Below are 13,129 nucleotides of genomic sequence, written 5' to 3'. Positions count from 1 at the left end.
TGCTGCTGTTACAAAGGATAACACCAACCAGCAATATTGCCTAATGTAACCAAGCACTTACCATGTGCCGTCTGTGCTAAACTCACCATGCATGCTCTCCCTTAGTCCTTACAACAACTTCACACACTATCCCCGTTTTGCAGCTGAGGAAACTGAGGCACAACACAGCTAAGCGAAAGGACAGTTGATGGCAGGGACAGAATTCCCACCTGGGTTTTTCCACTCTGAGCCTAAGATATAAACACTAGGCTAAATACCTGTTCACAACACTAGAATGCTGATTTTTCTATTTGTAAATCCAAATCTCCACAATCCTCATGGCCTGAAGAGAGAGTCAAAGGCCACTCATGCCCATGCAGATAGATCTGCCTGTAGTATGAGGAGCTGGAGGGGAAAGCCACCTAGATGTCTGCAGGGACAGATCTCCCATCTGCTCCAGGTACTTCTCATTCTGTCTACTGAGCACATTTCAATCTAAGAGAACACAGAGCCGGAGCTGACTAGACAGAAATGATACAGTGCAGCCCTCAGTTTTTCTCGGTTTTGACACCTTCTGTTATGTGCCAAATTAGCAATAATTCTGAGGAAAACCTCTGAGGGAAAGCCCCTCCTTTACACAAACCAACGGATAACTTTGCTAAGGAGGATTGTTGATTTTTCTCTGATCCCACTCAGCTTTCCCTTTCAGAAGCCTTTCACCAGAGAAGCTCACTTGGAAAAGCAATTTGCGTTCTCATTTGGGTGAAGACACCAAAGTTTGTCCTCATCTAAAATGGGAGGAAGAATAGCAGCGTGTGAGGGGTACTCTGGAACCTGGCTGTTCTGAATTTCCATTCTGGCTGTGTCTTTCACCAGCTGCAGAGCCCTGAACAGGTTCCTGCAACTTCTGCTTCCTCAACTGTAAAATAGTAGCAGTGATGCCATGAAGTAGCTCATAAGTGTTTACTTTGTGCCAGGTGTCATTCTGACCACTGTAGATTCCAGTCACTGTTTAATCCTCCCAACAGTCCTTGAAGTAGCTCCTGATATTGTGCCCATTGCACAGATGAGAGGCTGAGGCAGAGATACGCCTGGTAACTTACTGAAGGTTGCACATACAGGTAGGTGACATAGCTCCAGATTCAAGGCCTTAACCCCTCCAGGTAGTACAATAAATTCAAGGGAAGGGCCTGGAACAGCATAGCACAGTAGTAAAACATGGCCAAGCAGTAGCTAGGATCTTTATTCTGAAGGGGGAATTAATGCCTCAGTATGAGTCACGCTCTGTGGGTTTTCATGCACTCCTTTTCCTGCTTCCATTCCTGTCAATTAAAACTATAAATGTTAGATGTAGTGTCTGTGCTCACTGTTCTGAATCTCTCTATGTGGGTTCAAGTCATGGGGAAAGACACAACAGGTACTAGCTGCCAGATGTAATTCCAGAGAAGTACGAGACTATGACAACCTTGCCAGTCATTACTACAAATACAAAATTTTTCACCTGCTTTCTTCATTTGATTTTTGTTTCATCTATTTATATATATCCATATTTCCAGGGAAATTTCTTTTCACATATTTAGCTAATATTTACTACTAGCAATGATAGGCTTTCCTCTCTACCCAGAGATAGTTTATAATAAGGCTGACTTTTAATGTGCATCTACTTTCTGCTGTGCCTTATGCTTATACTCCACAAGAATCATCTCACTTAATCCCCACAACAACCCTGTGTGAGAAGAACCATTGCTGGCCCTGCCCTGTTTTCCAGGATACCAGGAGGTTAAACATCTTGTCCAGCATCTCAGAGCAACCATCCCAACTAGAACTGGAAGACAGTACTGTTGACAGTTATAGGCCAAAGAATCTTCTCTCTCTCTCTGTCGGTAGCCCTTGCCATTCCTCCCATTTATTTAGATCAGTTTCTGCCATGAATATGTTAATAGATTATTTTAAGAAGGCTGGGAGCACTGTCCAGGACTGTGAATTATATTACAGGACTGTAATCCACACAAGAGTGAAGCTGACGAGGTTGGCCTCAGGGCTCATGTACTTACCAGCCGTCCAGCCACTGCCGTGGCCTCTGTCCCAGTCCAGGCACCGTCCTCTCTCTCCCACCTGCACCACAGCAGCCGTGTCCTCGCTAATCTCCCTGTGTTCTCTCTTGCCCCTTTCATCCACAGTGCCTTCTCCATCCAGCAGCTACAGGGACCATCTTAAATAGAAATATAATTGTGTCTCTGCCCAGCTGGAAACCTTTCCACAGTTTCCCATCCTGATTTAGAATGAGTGTGTTAATGATCTGATTTACCCATTTAAAAGGTCACTCTGTCTGGTGTGTAGCGAGTGGAGTAGGGACAAGAGTGAATCAGGGAGACCCTTTAGGAGCCTGTTACCATGGCCCAGGTGGACATCATAGAAGCTTGACTGGGGAGTAGCAGTGGGATAGAAAGAATTGGGATATATTTTGGAAAGAAAATTCAAAGAATTTGGTGATGGATTGGATGTCTTTATGCAGTGTTTTAAAATCTCATCAGAAACCTTTGCAAATGTTGCTCTGGTTTCCAAAAGCATGGCATTCAAAACCAAATGAAATATAACAAGTGTACACTGACCTCCTACTATATACGTATCAAGAACTGTACTACGAATCTAAAAAGAACAACAAGGTTCTATGCTAGGAATTTAGACATGAGAAAGAATAAAGTTCCTTCCCTTGAGGAGCTCACTCACAGTCTAGTAGGAACAATAAATATAAAAACAAATAAATTATAGCAGTGTGATCATTGTAAGGGAAGGATTATCAACAAGATCCAGGAGGCCATGACATCAAGGTAGAGATTTAAACTTAGGAAGAATGTGAGTTTGAACATAAGATGCTGGAGAAGGCATGGGATATAATTAATGTGTCAAGGCTATAATATAAAGTTTTCTTTCAAAAATAAATTTATTCATGTTAAATAAGTCATTTTAAAGGAAAATGTCCAGTAAACCATAGAATGGGTAAAAGATCTAGGATAAATCAGGAAAGTGGAATCTGAGTGGCCACAGTTTGAGGTCCCCTTCATGTAAATGGGGGTGACCCACGGAAGGAGTTTCAGCAGGGAAAGGCATGATCATATTCGCAGATGGTAGGAAGCATGTCATGACCAGGAGGGGGATGGAAATCATTCTCGGTATCCCTGACACCCATTAAGAGTTTCCTCTACAGTTGTCCATGGAAGCAGAACCGTGGGGTGGGACTGAAATAGTGAGGGTGTGAAGGGGAGAGACTGAGCAGAGTGGAGAACTTTGCAGTAGTTTAAAAAAAAAAAATCAACTGTACTTGGTAATTAAGGAATAAGGATGAAGAAAGAGAGGGAACCAGGTTGACTCCTGGGTTTCTGGCTTAAAGATCTGAGCAGATTTTGGCCACTGGCCAGTTCTGAGAGCCCCTGAAATTTGTCAAACAGTATAAATTTTAATTAGGTGCATTCTACTTTATGTTCCAAAGCGGAAATTCTGTCTGATTCCAGGTGAAGTGAGGATTTGGATGTTGTCCAGTTGGTTTTTATAGCAGATAAAGCCTGTTTTGGAGCTCAAGTATTTGCATGTTTTTGACCAGATCTCTCCTCACTTGGTCCAGTAGAGCCTGAAAACCTCACTTCCTTGATCCATGCCAGTGGGCGTGCAGCAGTCCACAAGGCGGAGGGAGTAATTCACGAATGAAGTAGTAACACTGCTCATAAAATCTCCAGATAGCTTGGATTGTGCCTCTATGGTTAACTCTCCTTTTATCTCCTTTGTCCGTATCAAGATTAATTCCCATCAACATAGAAGCATTTGGGAAAGGGGAAGAGGTATAGGGAGGACTTTCTTTGTTGACTGGAACCTTCCTCCCGGTAATATACCTGCATTTGACAGAATAATAGAAAAAGAAAGTCGGGGTTGGGGGGTGGATTCCTGACTGAGACTTGAAAGAGGCAAAGGAGCTGTAATTGTAGAATTTAGTGTTCTCTTTCCTCCTTTGTGCAGCACCTGGCAGGATTTCCCTACCTAATAGACTTTTAGCACATAGAAAAATTAAGTCACAATGTAACATTTTCCAACTTACTTTCTGGAATCAGTCAAGGAATCTCAGTCAACTGTGATGAGGGGCCACAATTCTTTCTATAAATGGAAGTGAAACTTGCCTGCTGTTCCTTATCCTCAATCACACAGCTCCCAAATCTGCTTTCTGTTTCTGAGCTGCACACATTTCCTTGTTTTGAGTACCAAGCTTCATGGTCACATGAGTTGAACAGTGTAGTTGCTCAAGCATTAATGCGACTCTGGTCTTTTTCCTTTTCCTTAGGTATTTATGGGCCATCGGTAAGAATGTCTGGAAGAGATGGAAGAAAAGGTTTTTTGTACTGGTCCAGGTAACTCTTCAACTCCATCTTAAAAGCCATTGGTATTAAAGATTTGATAGCACTGAAAGTTTTTTATTTGAGGTATAACTTATCTAAAATACACAATGTTCAACCATTTAGCTCAGTGAATTTTTACACATGTATAAGTGTGTAACCATCATGTAGAGGGATGTAGAACATTTCTAGTCCCCACAACACTCCCTTGTGCTCCTTTTCCCTATTTCTATATCACTTTAAATCTCTAAAAATTAATGGCTCATTCTTTTAAAAGTCTAAAGATACAAGAACACATAAGATAAATAGGAGAAGTGGCCTACCATGCTACCAGTGATGGAGGTCCCCAGGGAGGAAGCAAGCATGGGCCCAGTTGGAGCATTAGGAACACTGACATTGTTGTAGAAGTATTTGCTATTTCTAAAAGTACAAAGATAGGCATTATGAGAAAAGTCAGAATTTACTTAGACCTTTGACGTCTGTTTTACTGTTTAGTATTTTGGTATTGAATTCCCTGTGCAGGAGCTCTCCACTCTTCTTGATGCATGGGGCTTCCAGAAGTCTTAACTGACCTCCTACAAGTATGTTTAACTCTCTGGATTTTATCTCTCCAGATAGACTCTTTTTTTAACTATATAACTAAACTCTTCATGTTGTCCTGCAGCTCATTTTTTGGGTGTTTGTTTGTTTGTTTATTTGTTTTTAACATAAATCACTATGACACTATTCCATGTTTGCATATATAGCTCTGGGTCAAGTACCTGTAGAATTTTCCTTTCTGAAGGACTTGTGGGCTTCCCCAATTGGGACCATTACTAACCATGCAGCAAGAAACATCCATCTATATATAGATGCAGATGGAGATGCAGATACTGGTATTAATAATACATGAGTAATATATGAATAGTACCTTTTCTATCTTGTCTATTTAAGAAAAAATTTCCAGGAATAGTTATGCTTGTCCTTGAGACTCTCCCCTGCATTTTTAAAATTTGGTTCATTTGCTTCTTGCATCAAGATTTTTCAGTTTACAAGGAAATTTGCCATTGCCTCTTTTCAATTTCCAAGTTCCATCAAAGCATATAAGAAATTAACATATGCCATATTCTGCAAGATGCCACATAGTGAGTCAACCTGTAGTTTAGTGACTAAAGGTGTTCATTGGGTTATTAGTATTTAAAGCAATTGCAGTTCTAAAACCTCACTATAAAGCAACTGTCTTTTAGGTCTAATGGCCTTGAAAGTTCTACCAACTCTGGCCTTCTAAGACTAGCCTTTCCGTAGATCTGGTCAAGTCTTTGCTGTGCCACTAAGGCAATGCATTTCTCTGACTATAAGCAAGAGGTCACCTTTGCTTTCACAGTTGCTGTGGGGTACAACAAAGCCTTACAATAAAGGAGCCTAAGGAAAACTTTGGAATTGTACCCAACCCCTAAATAATCCACAGGTAGGCAAAGGAGGACATTTCATCCTGAGATACATTTCCTTAAACTATCAACGGACCAACATTTATTGAGCACCTGCTTTGTGTAGGGTACATTGGTAGGTCATAGAGAAGAACTATGAGGCCTGGTATTTCACTTTCATGGTCTCTGTTATAGTGCTTAATATATGCAAACAGCAGAAATAGACCCAAGCTAATTAAGGTATTAATATTAATGTATTAGAAGGATTTTGAAGTAGTTTATAGGATTGTTGAAAAACCTGAATGACCCATCCTTACTACAGGACTCAGAGTAGGTTCCAGAAATCCAGGTGGAGGGAAACATGGCCAGTGTCATCGATGTGGTCAGAAGACAAAATTGGCTCCGACCATATTCTATCCTTGCATCTCCACTTGAGGGCCAAATATGAGGGAGAGATTGGCTCAGCTTGGGTCACCCACCCAACTTTTAGCAAAGACACGCCACGGCACTTTGATTCACAGTCCCACTGGGCTGTCCCCAGTGCCAAATCAGGTGCCATTACTAGAAAGAGATATGGATGCTGGGTGGGCAAAAATAGCTGATATCCCCTCTAAAGAGAGTGTGTAATAAACAGAAAGACAAAATGCATTAAAAGAAGCAGAACAGGATCATGCAAGGTTCTCCCCATTCAGTTCTCACTGGGCACAGCATCCTGTCTTGGAATCCACCTGTGAGTCGGCCTGGCCTCTCCCAGTAGATGGTGTGCTTACAGGACCAGTTCGGTTTCCCATTCATCTGTGTGTCCTTCCCTCCTTCGCCCACCACACATGGATCCATCCTTGAGCTTTGCACCTGGCCCAGGAGATGTTTGGTGGAAGAAAGAAGGAAAATAAAGAGAGAGAAGATGGACCCAGCCTGGGCTTCACATGGTTCTGAGAAAGGAAAGATCATATCCTGGAGAGTGGCCAGTGGCCAGTGACAGCTTCCCAGAGGAAGCAGGACAAGGGGCCCCCTCACCTTGACACATAGTCTCCCTTCACCCTTCAAGGTAGCTAGTTACTTCTCCACAGGGTACATGACTTGGCTCTGAAAATCTTTGAAATGACAAAGCACTGAGGAGAAATACCCGACCTCTTACTTTGCAAGTGATTTCAGGGGGAAAAAACTGTTCAGGAAGAAAAAATAGGAGGAAACGTGCCAAAAATATCAGGGGAGCCATGTCCGTAGAATCTGAACTGAACTGCAAAGCAGAGCGACTACTGGCAGAGCTGCCAGAGCACAGACATTTCAGGGCCCTTCATGCTGCTCCTTCCACCGCGAGAAGATAGGAATTGTACAACTGCTGAAGAGCAAGTTCTGTGCTCCCTTGTGAAAATCAGTAAAGGCCAGGCATAGCCCATCTAAAACTCAGCATCAATCCCAGAGGGCAGGAGAGAACAATTTCGGGATTTTGGTATGTTTCATTTCCCTGGGATTCTCTTAACTTTCAATAGCTGTGAAGTGTGTGGGGACATTGATCCTCCAGATTAAACCTTCTGTTTCAACTGAAATCAGATTCCTCCCTTAACAACCTCTGTGGCCTCCAGAGGGGTCAGGACAGCGCACCATCAGTTGGCCCTGCTCACCACAACATGTAAAAGTTCCTTGGTCCAACCTAGAAAATACAGCCTTGCTTTTGGATTCTTTCCATTTTTGTCTTCTCCATTGTTTAAGGGATCACATTTACAGGTGCTTTATCACAATGATAGTCATAAAACTCACCCCCTTCAAAACAATCCCAGTGCCACCACAGTTGCAAGAGAGAAGGTCAAGGCCTCCAATTCTGGCCCAGTTCTGGGGAAGCAAAACCTCTCAGGTTGCTTGAAGAGAAGGAGGATAGGACAAGCAGTAACAATCAGCAGCCAACGGCTGTATGCAGTATTGATGCCAGTCCCAAGGACGCACAAACATCAGGTCCTATGTAGCCACCAGACCCTTCCACCGAAACTCAAAATGCAAAAGTGGAGCGAGGGTTACCACTCTGGCCAAACATGGGGAAGGATGAAGGAGCTGGGCAGGGAAGCAGGGTCCTCTCAGTCTGCCACCCACCTGCCAGGCAGCCTCAGAGCCAGCTCTGTAGAGCCCAGTGCACAAACCATACAGATGCAGCCTATCCACCCGAGAGACATACTGAATGTTTACTCCTCTTTGCTTGGATGTTAGGTCTTAGGAAGTGTTTTTAGAGTTTCCAGCACATAACTTCCAGCAAAGTTAAGAATTTCATTAGATTTATTATGAGGAAAATAGTTTGAAAAACTAAGAGGAAGAGTACATATCCAACACCAGTCTCCTCAAAATCGTCTCCCCTCCCACCCCAGCTCTCCTCCCTTCACCACACACATAGACAAGCACACTGAGTCTACATTTTTGACTGTCAGACAGTGCTATTAAAATTCTCCCTAAGTAAGATTTCCTTTTAGTGCTTCTACCTTAGGGGAACCAACGGATAGATTATAAATGGAATTCCTACTAGCCAGGGACAAAGGACATCCTCAGAGGGGTTTTGAACCAAAGCAGCGATTCCCGTCTTTAAGGCCTGGAGCTAACATTGTGGATGTGGCTGGAGGCTGATCCCTGTCTCCTCAGGTGTAGAAGGAATAAGGCCGTTGTAGGGTGTTTCTGTACCGGAGACTTAAGTATTCTTATGCAATGAGATGCTGTTCTCCAAAGTATGGGCCTGGACCAGCTTACTGGGTATTATTTAAAATCCACATCCCAGGGGTGCCTAGGTGGCTCAGTGGGTTAAGCCTCTGCCTTCGGCTCAGGTCATGATCTCAGGGTCCTGGGATCGAGCCCCACATTGGACTCTCTGCTCGGCAGGGAACCTGCTTCCCCCTCTCTCTTTGCCCACTTGTGATCTCTCTCTCTGTCAAATAAATAAATAAAATCTTTAAAAATAAATAAATAAAATCCACATCCCAGGGAACTATCTAGAAGATTCTGCTGCAGTAGTTCTGGAATGAGGCTGAGGTATCATAGGTTTTACAAGTACACCAGGAGATAACTGATGCAGGTTGTCCGGAGAGCACCTTTAGAAAAACATTGCCTCCATGGTCATTCTCCTTTTTAAAGTGAATGCTCCATCCCCTTTAGACCACACCCTCTCAGAGTTTATGTGCCCCCGCCCCTGGAGCTGGGCATCAGAGTAGCTACACACATGATTATATGCAGATGACATGACAGAGCTTCCTCAGACGTGTTCCTTTACATTCCTTTACATTCCAGCCCCAAAAACATGTCTGCAAACTCTAACACAGGAATTAAGGGGAAATGGGTCCTCAGCACCCCAAATCAAGAAATTGCTGGTAAATTCATTCTAAAGCCTAGATGCCATGGTAAGGACTAAACACACTGATTACACCATTGTTAGGAACTGTGACCAAACCAATGCTAATGATGAAGGTGCCAATTCCATAAAGCTCTGTGTAGAGCTCTTGGGTATATAGGGGAAGAATGGAAACAGCCAATTCATCATCCAGATCAGGCTAGAAAGTCTCATCGTTATGACCTTTTTATTTAAAAAATATTTGTACTCAATAAAATAAATTAAAAATAAAATATTTTTACTCTATGCCCAAAAGATTTCTGGTTAAAATCAGTTTTTGATTATCTTCATCCAAAGTATTTCTGAGCCTTTTTTCCCCCTTTTAGAACCATACAAACCATAATATTTTGTGGGTTTTCTGATAATGCTAACAGTTGCTTATATTTATATGGTCTCTTAGACTTTGTAAAGTGTTCATCAAGTTGGCCTTCCCAGCCTTTCGGTTCTATGATAAGGACAAGTCTTATCCCATTTCATATTTGAGGAAAGTGGGGCTCAGAGTGGCTAAGTGACTTGTCTATGGTCAACAGCTAATAGGCAGACAATGTGAAACCTAATGCAGGTCTTCTGACCCCAAAGGTTTTCCATGATTCCAAGCACTCAAGTGGGACTCATTCCCAAAGAGATTTATGCACATACAATGTTCTAGAACTCGATTAGCTTGCATCAGATAGAACCAATACCCTAAATCCATATTCTGTTGCTGATTCTCTACAGATAATGTAAAAACTAAAAACTCTGAGTGCTCCAGCTTTCAGAACAATCACTAAATCTGAATAAGATATTGTCAGATAATGTAAAATGCCTTGGAATATAGCAGTTGTCACCCAGGAAACCATATTAAAATAACTTCCCCCCCCCAAAATGAATCGTAAAACATATAAGTAGTTGAGTAATTTAGAACTCTCTGAATGAATGTCTATTTTTCCCATCCAAATTTACGTTGCCTTAAAGGGCATTTCTATTTATATTCTGGTTGCAAATGACAACAATTAACCCCAACTAGCATAAGTTATAAAAGGGGAAGAACTGTATTGGTTAGTTAATTAAAGTAGCAGTTCAGTAAAGAGTCTTCTGGGATAGGCAGGTCCAGGTTTCAAACACAGCCATCAAGGCTTTGACTTTCTATCAATACCATCTCTTAACTGTGCTCTGGGATGAGCAACATCTCTTCATGCAGCAGAATAGGGAGGGTCAAGATTTACAACACTTCAGCAGCCCCAGAGGAAAGAAAGTTTTTCATTCTCTGTAGTTAGAACTCATACCCTGATTGATCTTCCATTGGCCCAATGTGGTCATGTGCCAAACCCTGCACCAATCACTGCAGCCAAGTCGATGTGATGCTGATTGGCTAGGCCTGGGCCACATGTCCCACCCACTCTACCTCCAGCACAGGGCTCAGTTGGCCCTACACAAACTATATAATGGGCTGAAATTGGGGAAGCTGTGATTCCGTAAGTAAAATCAGGATTCAGCTACCAGGAAAATGAATGCTTTGTATTCAAATATAAGAAATGTTCCACAATTGTTACCATCATCACCATTTAAAGATAATGAAACTGAGTCCCAGCAGTTAACTGAGGTCACACGCCTAGAAAATACAGGATCTGAGAATCAAATCCAGGTCTGTATAATGTAACTCCAAAACCTATTCTCCCTCTACTCTACCAAGTGGCCTTCATGTTAACGTCAATCAGGAGCCTAGATCTCCTGATCTCAAATGACCAGCAGACATCAGGAAGTGCCGTTTGGAGAGAAGGGTGAAAGGACTGCAGTGCTTACACCTTTGGGATCTTCTGTTTTCTGGTATTCTAGCCCAGCATCTCTGGCAGTGGTAGCCAACTCTCTGACTTTTGACATGTATTCTAGGTGCTTCTGTGCCATCATTACAATAGCATTCACCATATCATTAACTTCTTATCAAAATACAGTTTAAAGAGAATTTTACTGTGGCAGAGAAACATTCATTTCATTTACTTAGTGATGTCTTGTAGAAGCTTAAAAAAAAAACCTAAGATTTCCCAAACCTTTTACTATTCCCCCACCCTTTAAGCACTCCAGAAAAACTGAGGTTCCCCCTGAAATTTGCAGTAATTAAAGTTTCTTCTCCCTGCCTTTGTTTTCTAAGGAAAGTCACCAAATCCCCAGTTAAAATGCTGTCTAATAAACCAACTAGTTTATGCCAGTCCTGTTTGTCAGGACAACTTCTGCCATATTACCAGAAGAGGGCAGCAGAGTACAGCACACCAGAAGCAAGCACCTGGAAGAGAACAGAAAAATCTTAAAGCCCAAAATGTGTAGCAATAGTAAATGCATGAATCTTGAAATAACACCCTTCTGTTGTGATATTTTTCTGATCTCAAGTTAGTGTCTGCAGCTCTCTGGCTAATCATCCCATTAACAAACTACTATCTCTTGTGTTGCCAGAGACAGGTGAAAAATCATCACAAAAGCAGTCCAGCAATGTTTGTGACCACTGTCATGCCTGGGACCTGGGAAATCAGTTATTCAGACAAGTAATGAGTTGGAAAGGCCTGATGTTGTGCTTGGACTAACATATGTAAACTCTGAAGGAAAAAACCTTCTCTGTTAGATTATACGTACTTTCTAGAACCAATCAGACTCAGAGAGCAAATGCCCTTTATTTGGTAGATTTTGCTTATAAGGAAGGAAATATAATGAAGATGTATGACCCCCTAGGCTTACCTTCAAAGGATTTATAATCTATTAGGCAAATATACCTCCTCAACTACTCTATGTTGGAATGTTGGCACTAAATGCAAAGAAGCTGCTTATTTAAATGCATATATTGAGCATTTGCTCTGTGATTGTCGCACATCGTATGTAAAGCCCTTCATTGCTCAGTTAATCCCCCAGCAACAGTAAGATGCACGTAAAATACAGACAAGGATGCTGAGACTTAGGTGGGAGGTTGTCAGAGCTGGGCAGGACCTCTGCCAATGTGATCCCCCTGCTTGCACGCCTAACCTTCCTTTTTAGAAGAGGATGCCATTGGTTATTCTGCTTATTACAAAGAATAGTACATGTCTACTTATGAAAATACTTAGTGATCTGGCCATATATTTCCCCTGAAGTCCCTCCAGGCCTTACACTCTTAGAGCGGGTTATGCAGATCATACGTATTATGAAGAAAGTTGTCACCAAGAACCAACAGAGGGCAGCAGTAGATACAACAATCATTCTCCCTTTATCTGCCATTAGGACCAGCAGACCCTAGATGATGCGGGAGATGGATACAGGGCTTGAAAGCACCGATTTCTTATTGCCTTTAAAAAAGAGAGAGAGGGCTCACCATGGAGGAGGCTAAAAATGTCCCCAGTAGGGATCAAAGTTCACTTAGAAAATGTCTGTCTTAATAAAGGGAACTAAAGAGATAAGGGATGTGGCACTCCTTCTCCAAGACATGTGACATCGTGGATGGTAAACATGCCCACGAGCTTTTGGCCCAAACCCTGAAGGATGCTCGCCCTCCCACAGGCTCCTTGCAGATGAGCCAGATGTAGAAATGTGAAGGATCCATGCCGGGTGTGCATGCACTGTGGCGACAGGGTCCTGAAGGCCGGCCTGCAGCTGTGGAGCGCCCACCCAGCACTGGCAGGGATGCCTGTGTTGGCAGTGAGGGCTGCCCAGGGACAGTGGCCATGCCGTCAGGGGCTGAGGATGGCTCGACTGTGACCAGCACCTAGCGATCGAGCACTCATTGCTTGTGACAGCATGTCACTCCTGCACTTGTCTGAGAAGCAAGGAAGACTTCTCAAAGCAACCAAAAGCACTCCTTCTGTAGGAGAAGAGAGAGGGGAAACAAAATATGTGGCTTGATACTGAGAACTGGCACGCAAAAGATAAAATCGCTGGGGCATTTATAAACGAGGCTCTGGTCCCTAACTGCTGACCAAAAGGCCTGTGGGAACGTGGCTGTCTGGGCCAGGGCTGGGGTTATATTAGGTAAAACCTATCAAATTGCCGCTATTTAACCA

The 13,129-nt window shown here is 42.7% G+C and overlaps 1 protein-coding gene across 27 annotated transcripts in view; it reads left to right on the top strand.

The window, feature by feature from the left end:
* CADPS (calcium dependent secretion activator) overlaps positions 1–13,129 on the top strand; it is a 467,297-nt gene that overhangs the window by 293,627 nt on the left and 160,541 nt on the right. For all 27 annotated transcript variants that reach the window (XM_032867304.1, XM_032867302.1, XM_032867301.1 and 24 more), the window contains exon 9: positions 4,310–4,376. In XM_032867304.1, the coding sequence (XP_032723195.1) occupies positions 4,310–4,376 (67 nt within the window). The remainder of the gene's footprint in view (positions 1–4,309; positions 4,377–13,129) is intronic.

Source organism: Lontra canadensis, unplaced genomic scaffold (assembly GCF_010015895.1).
Source record: "Lontra canadensis isolate GAN:19392208 unplaced genomic scaffold, GSC_riverotter_1.0 scaffold34, whole genome shotgun sequence".
Lineage (NCBI taxonomy): Eukaryota > Metazoa > Chordata > Mammalia > Carnivora > Mustelidae > Lontra > Lontra canadensis.
Note: the sequence above shows the minus strand (reverse complement) of the source record. Positions and strands in the feature narration are given on the sequence as shown.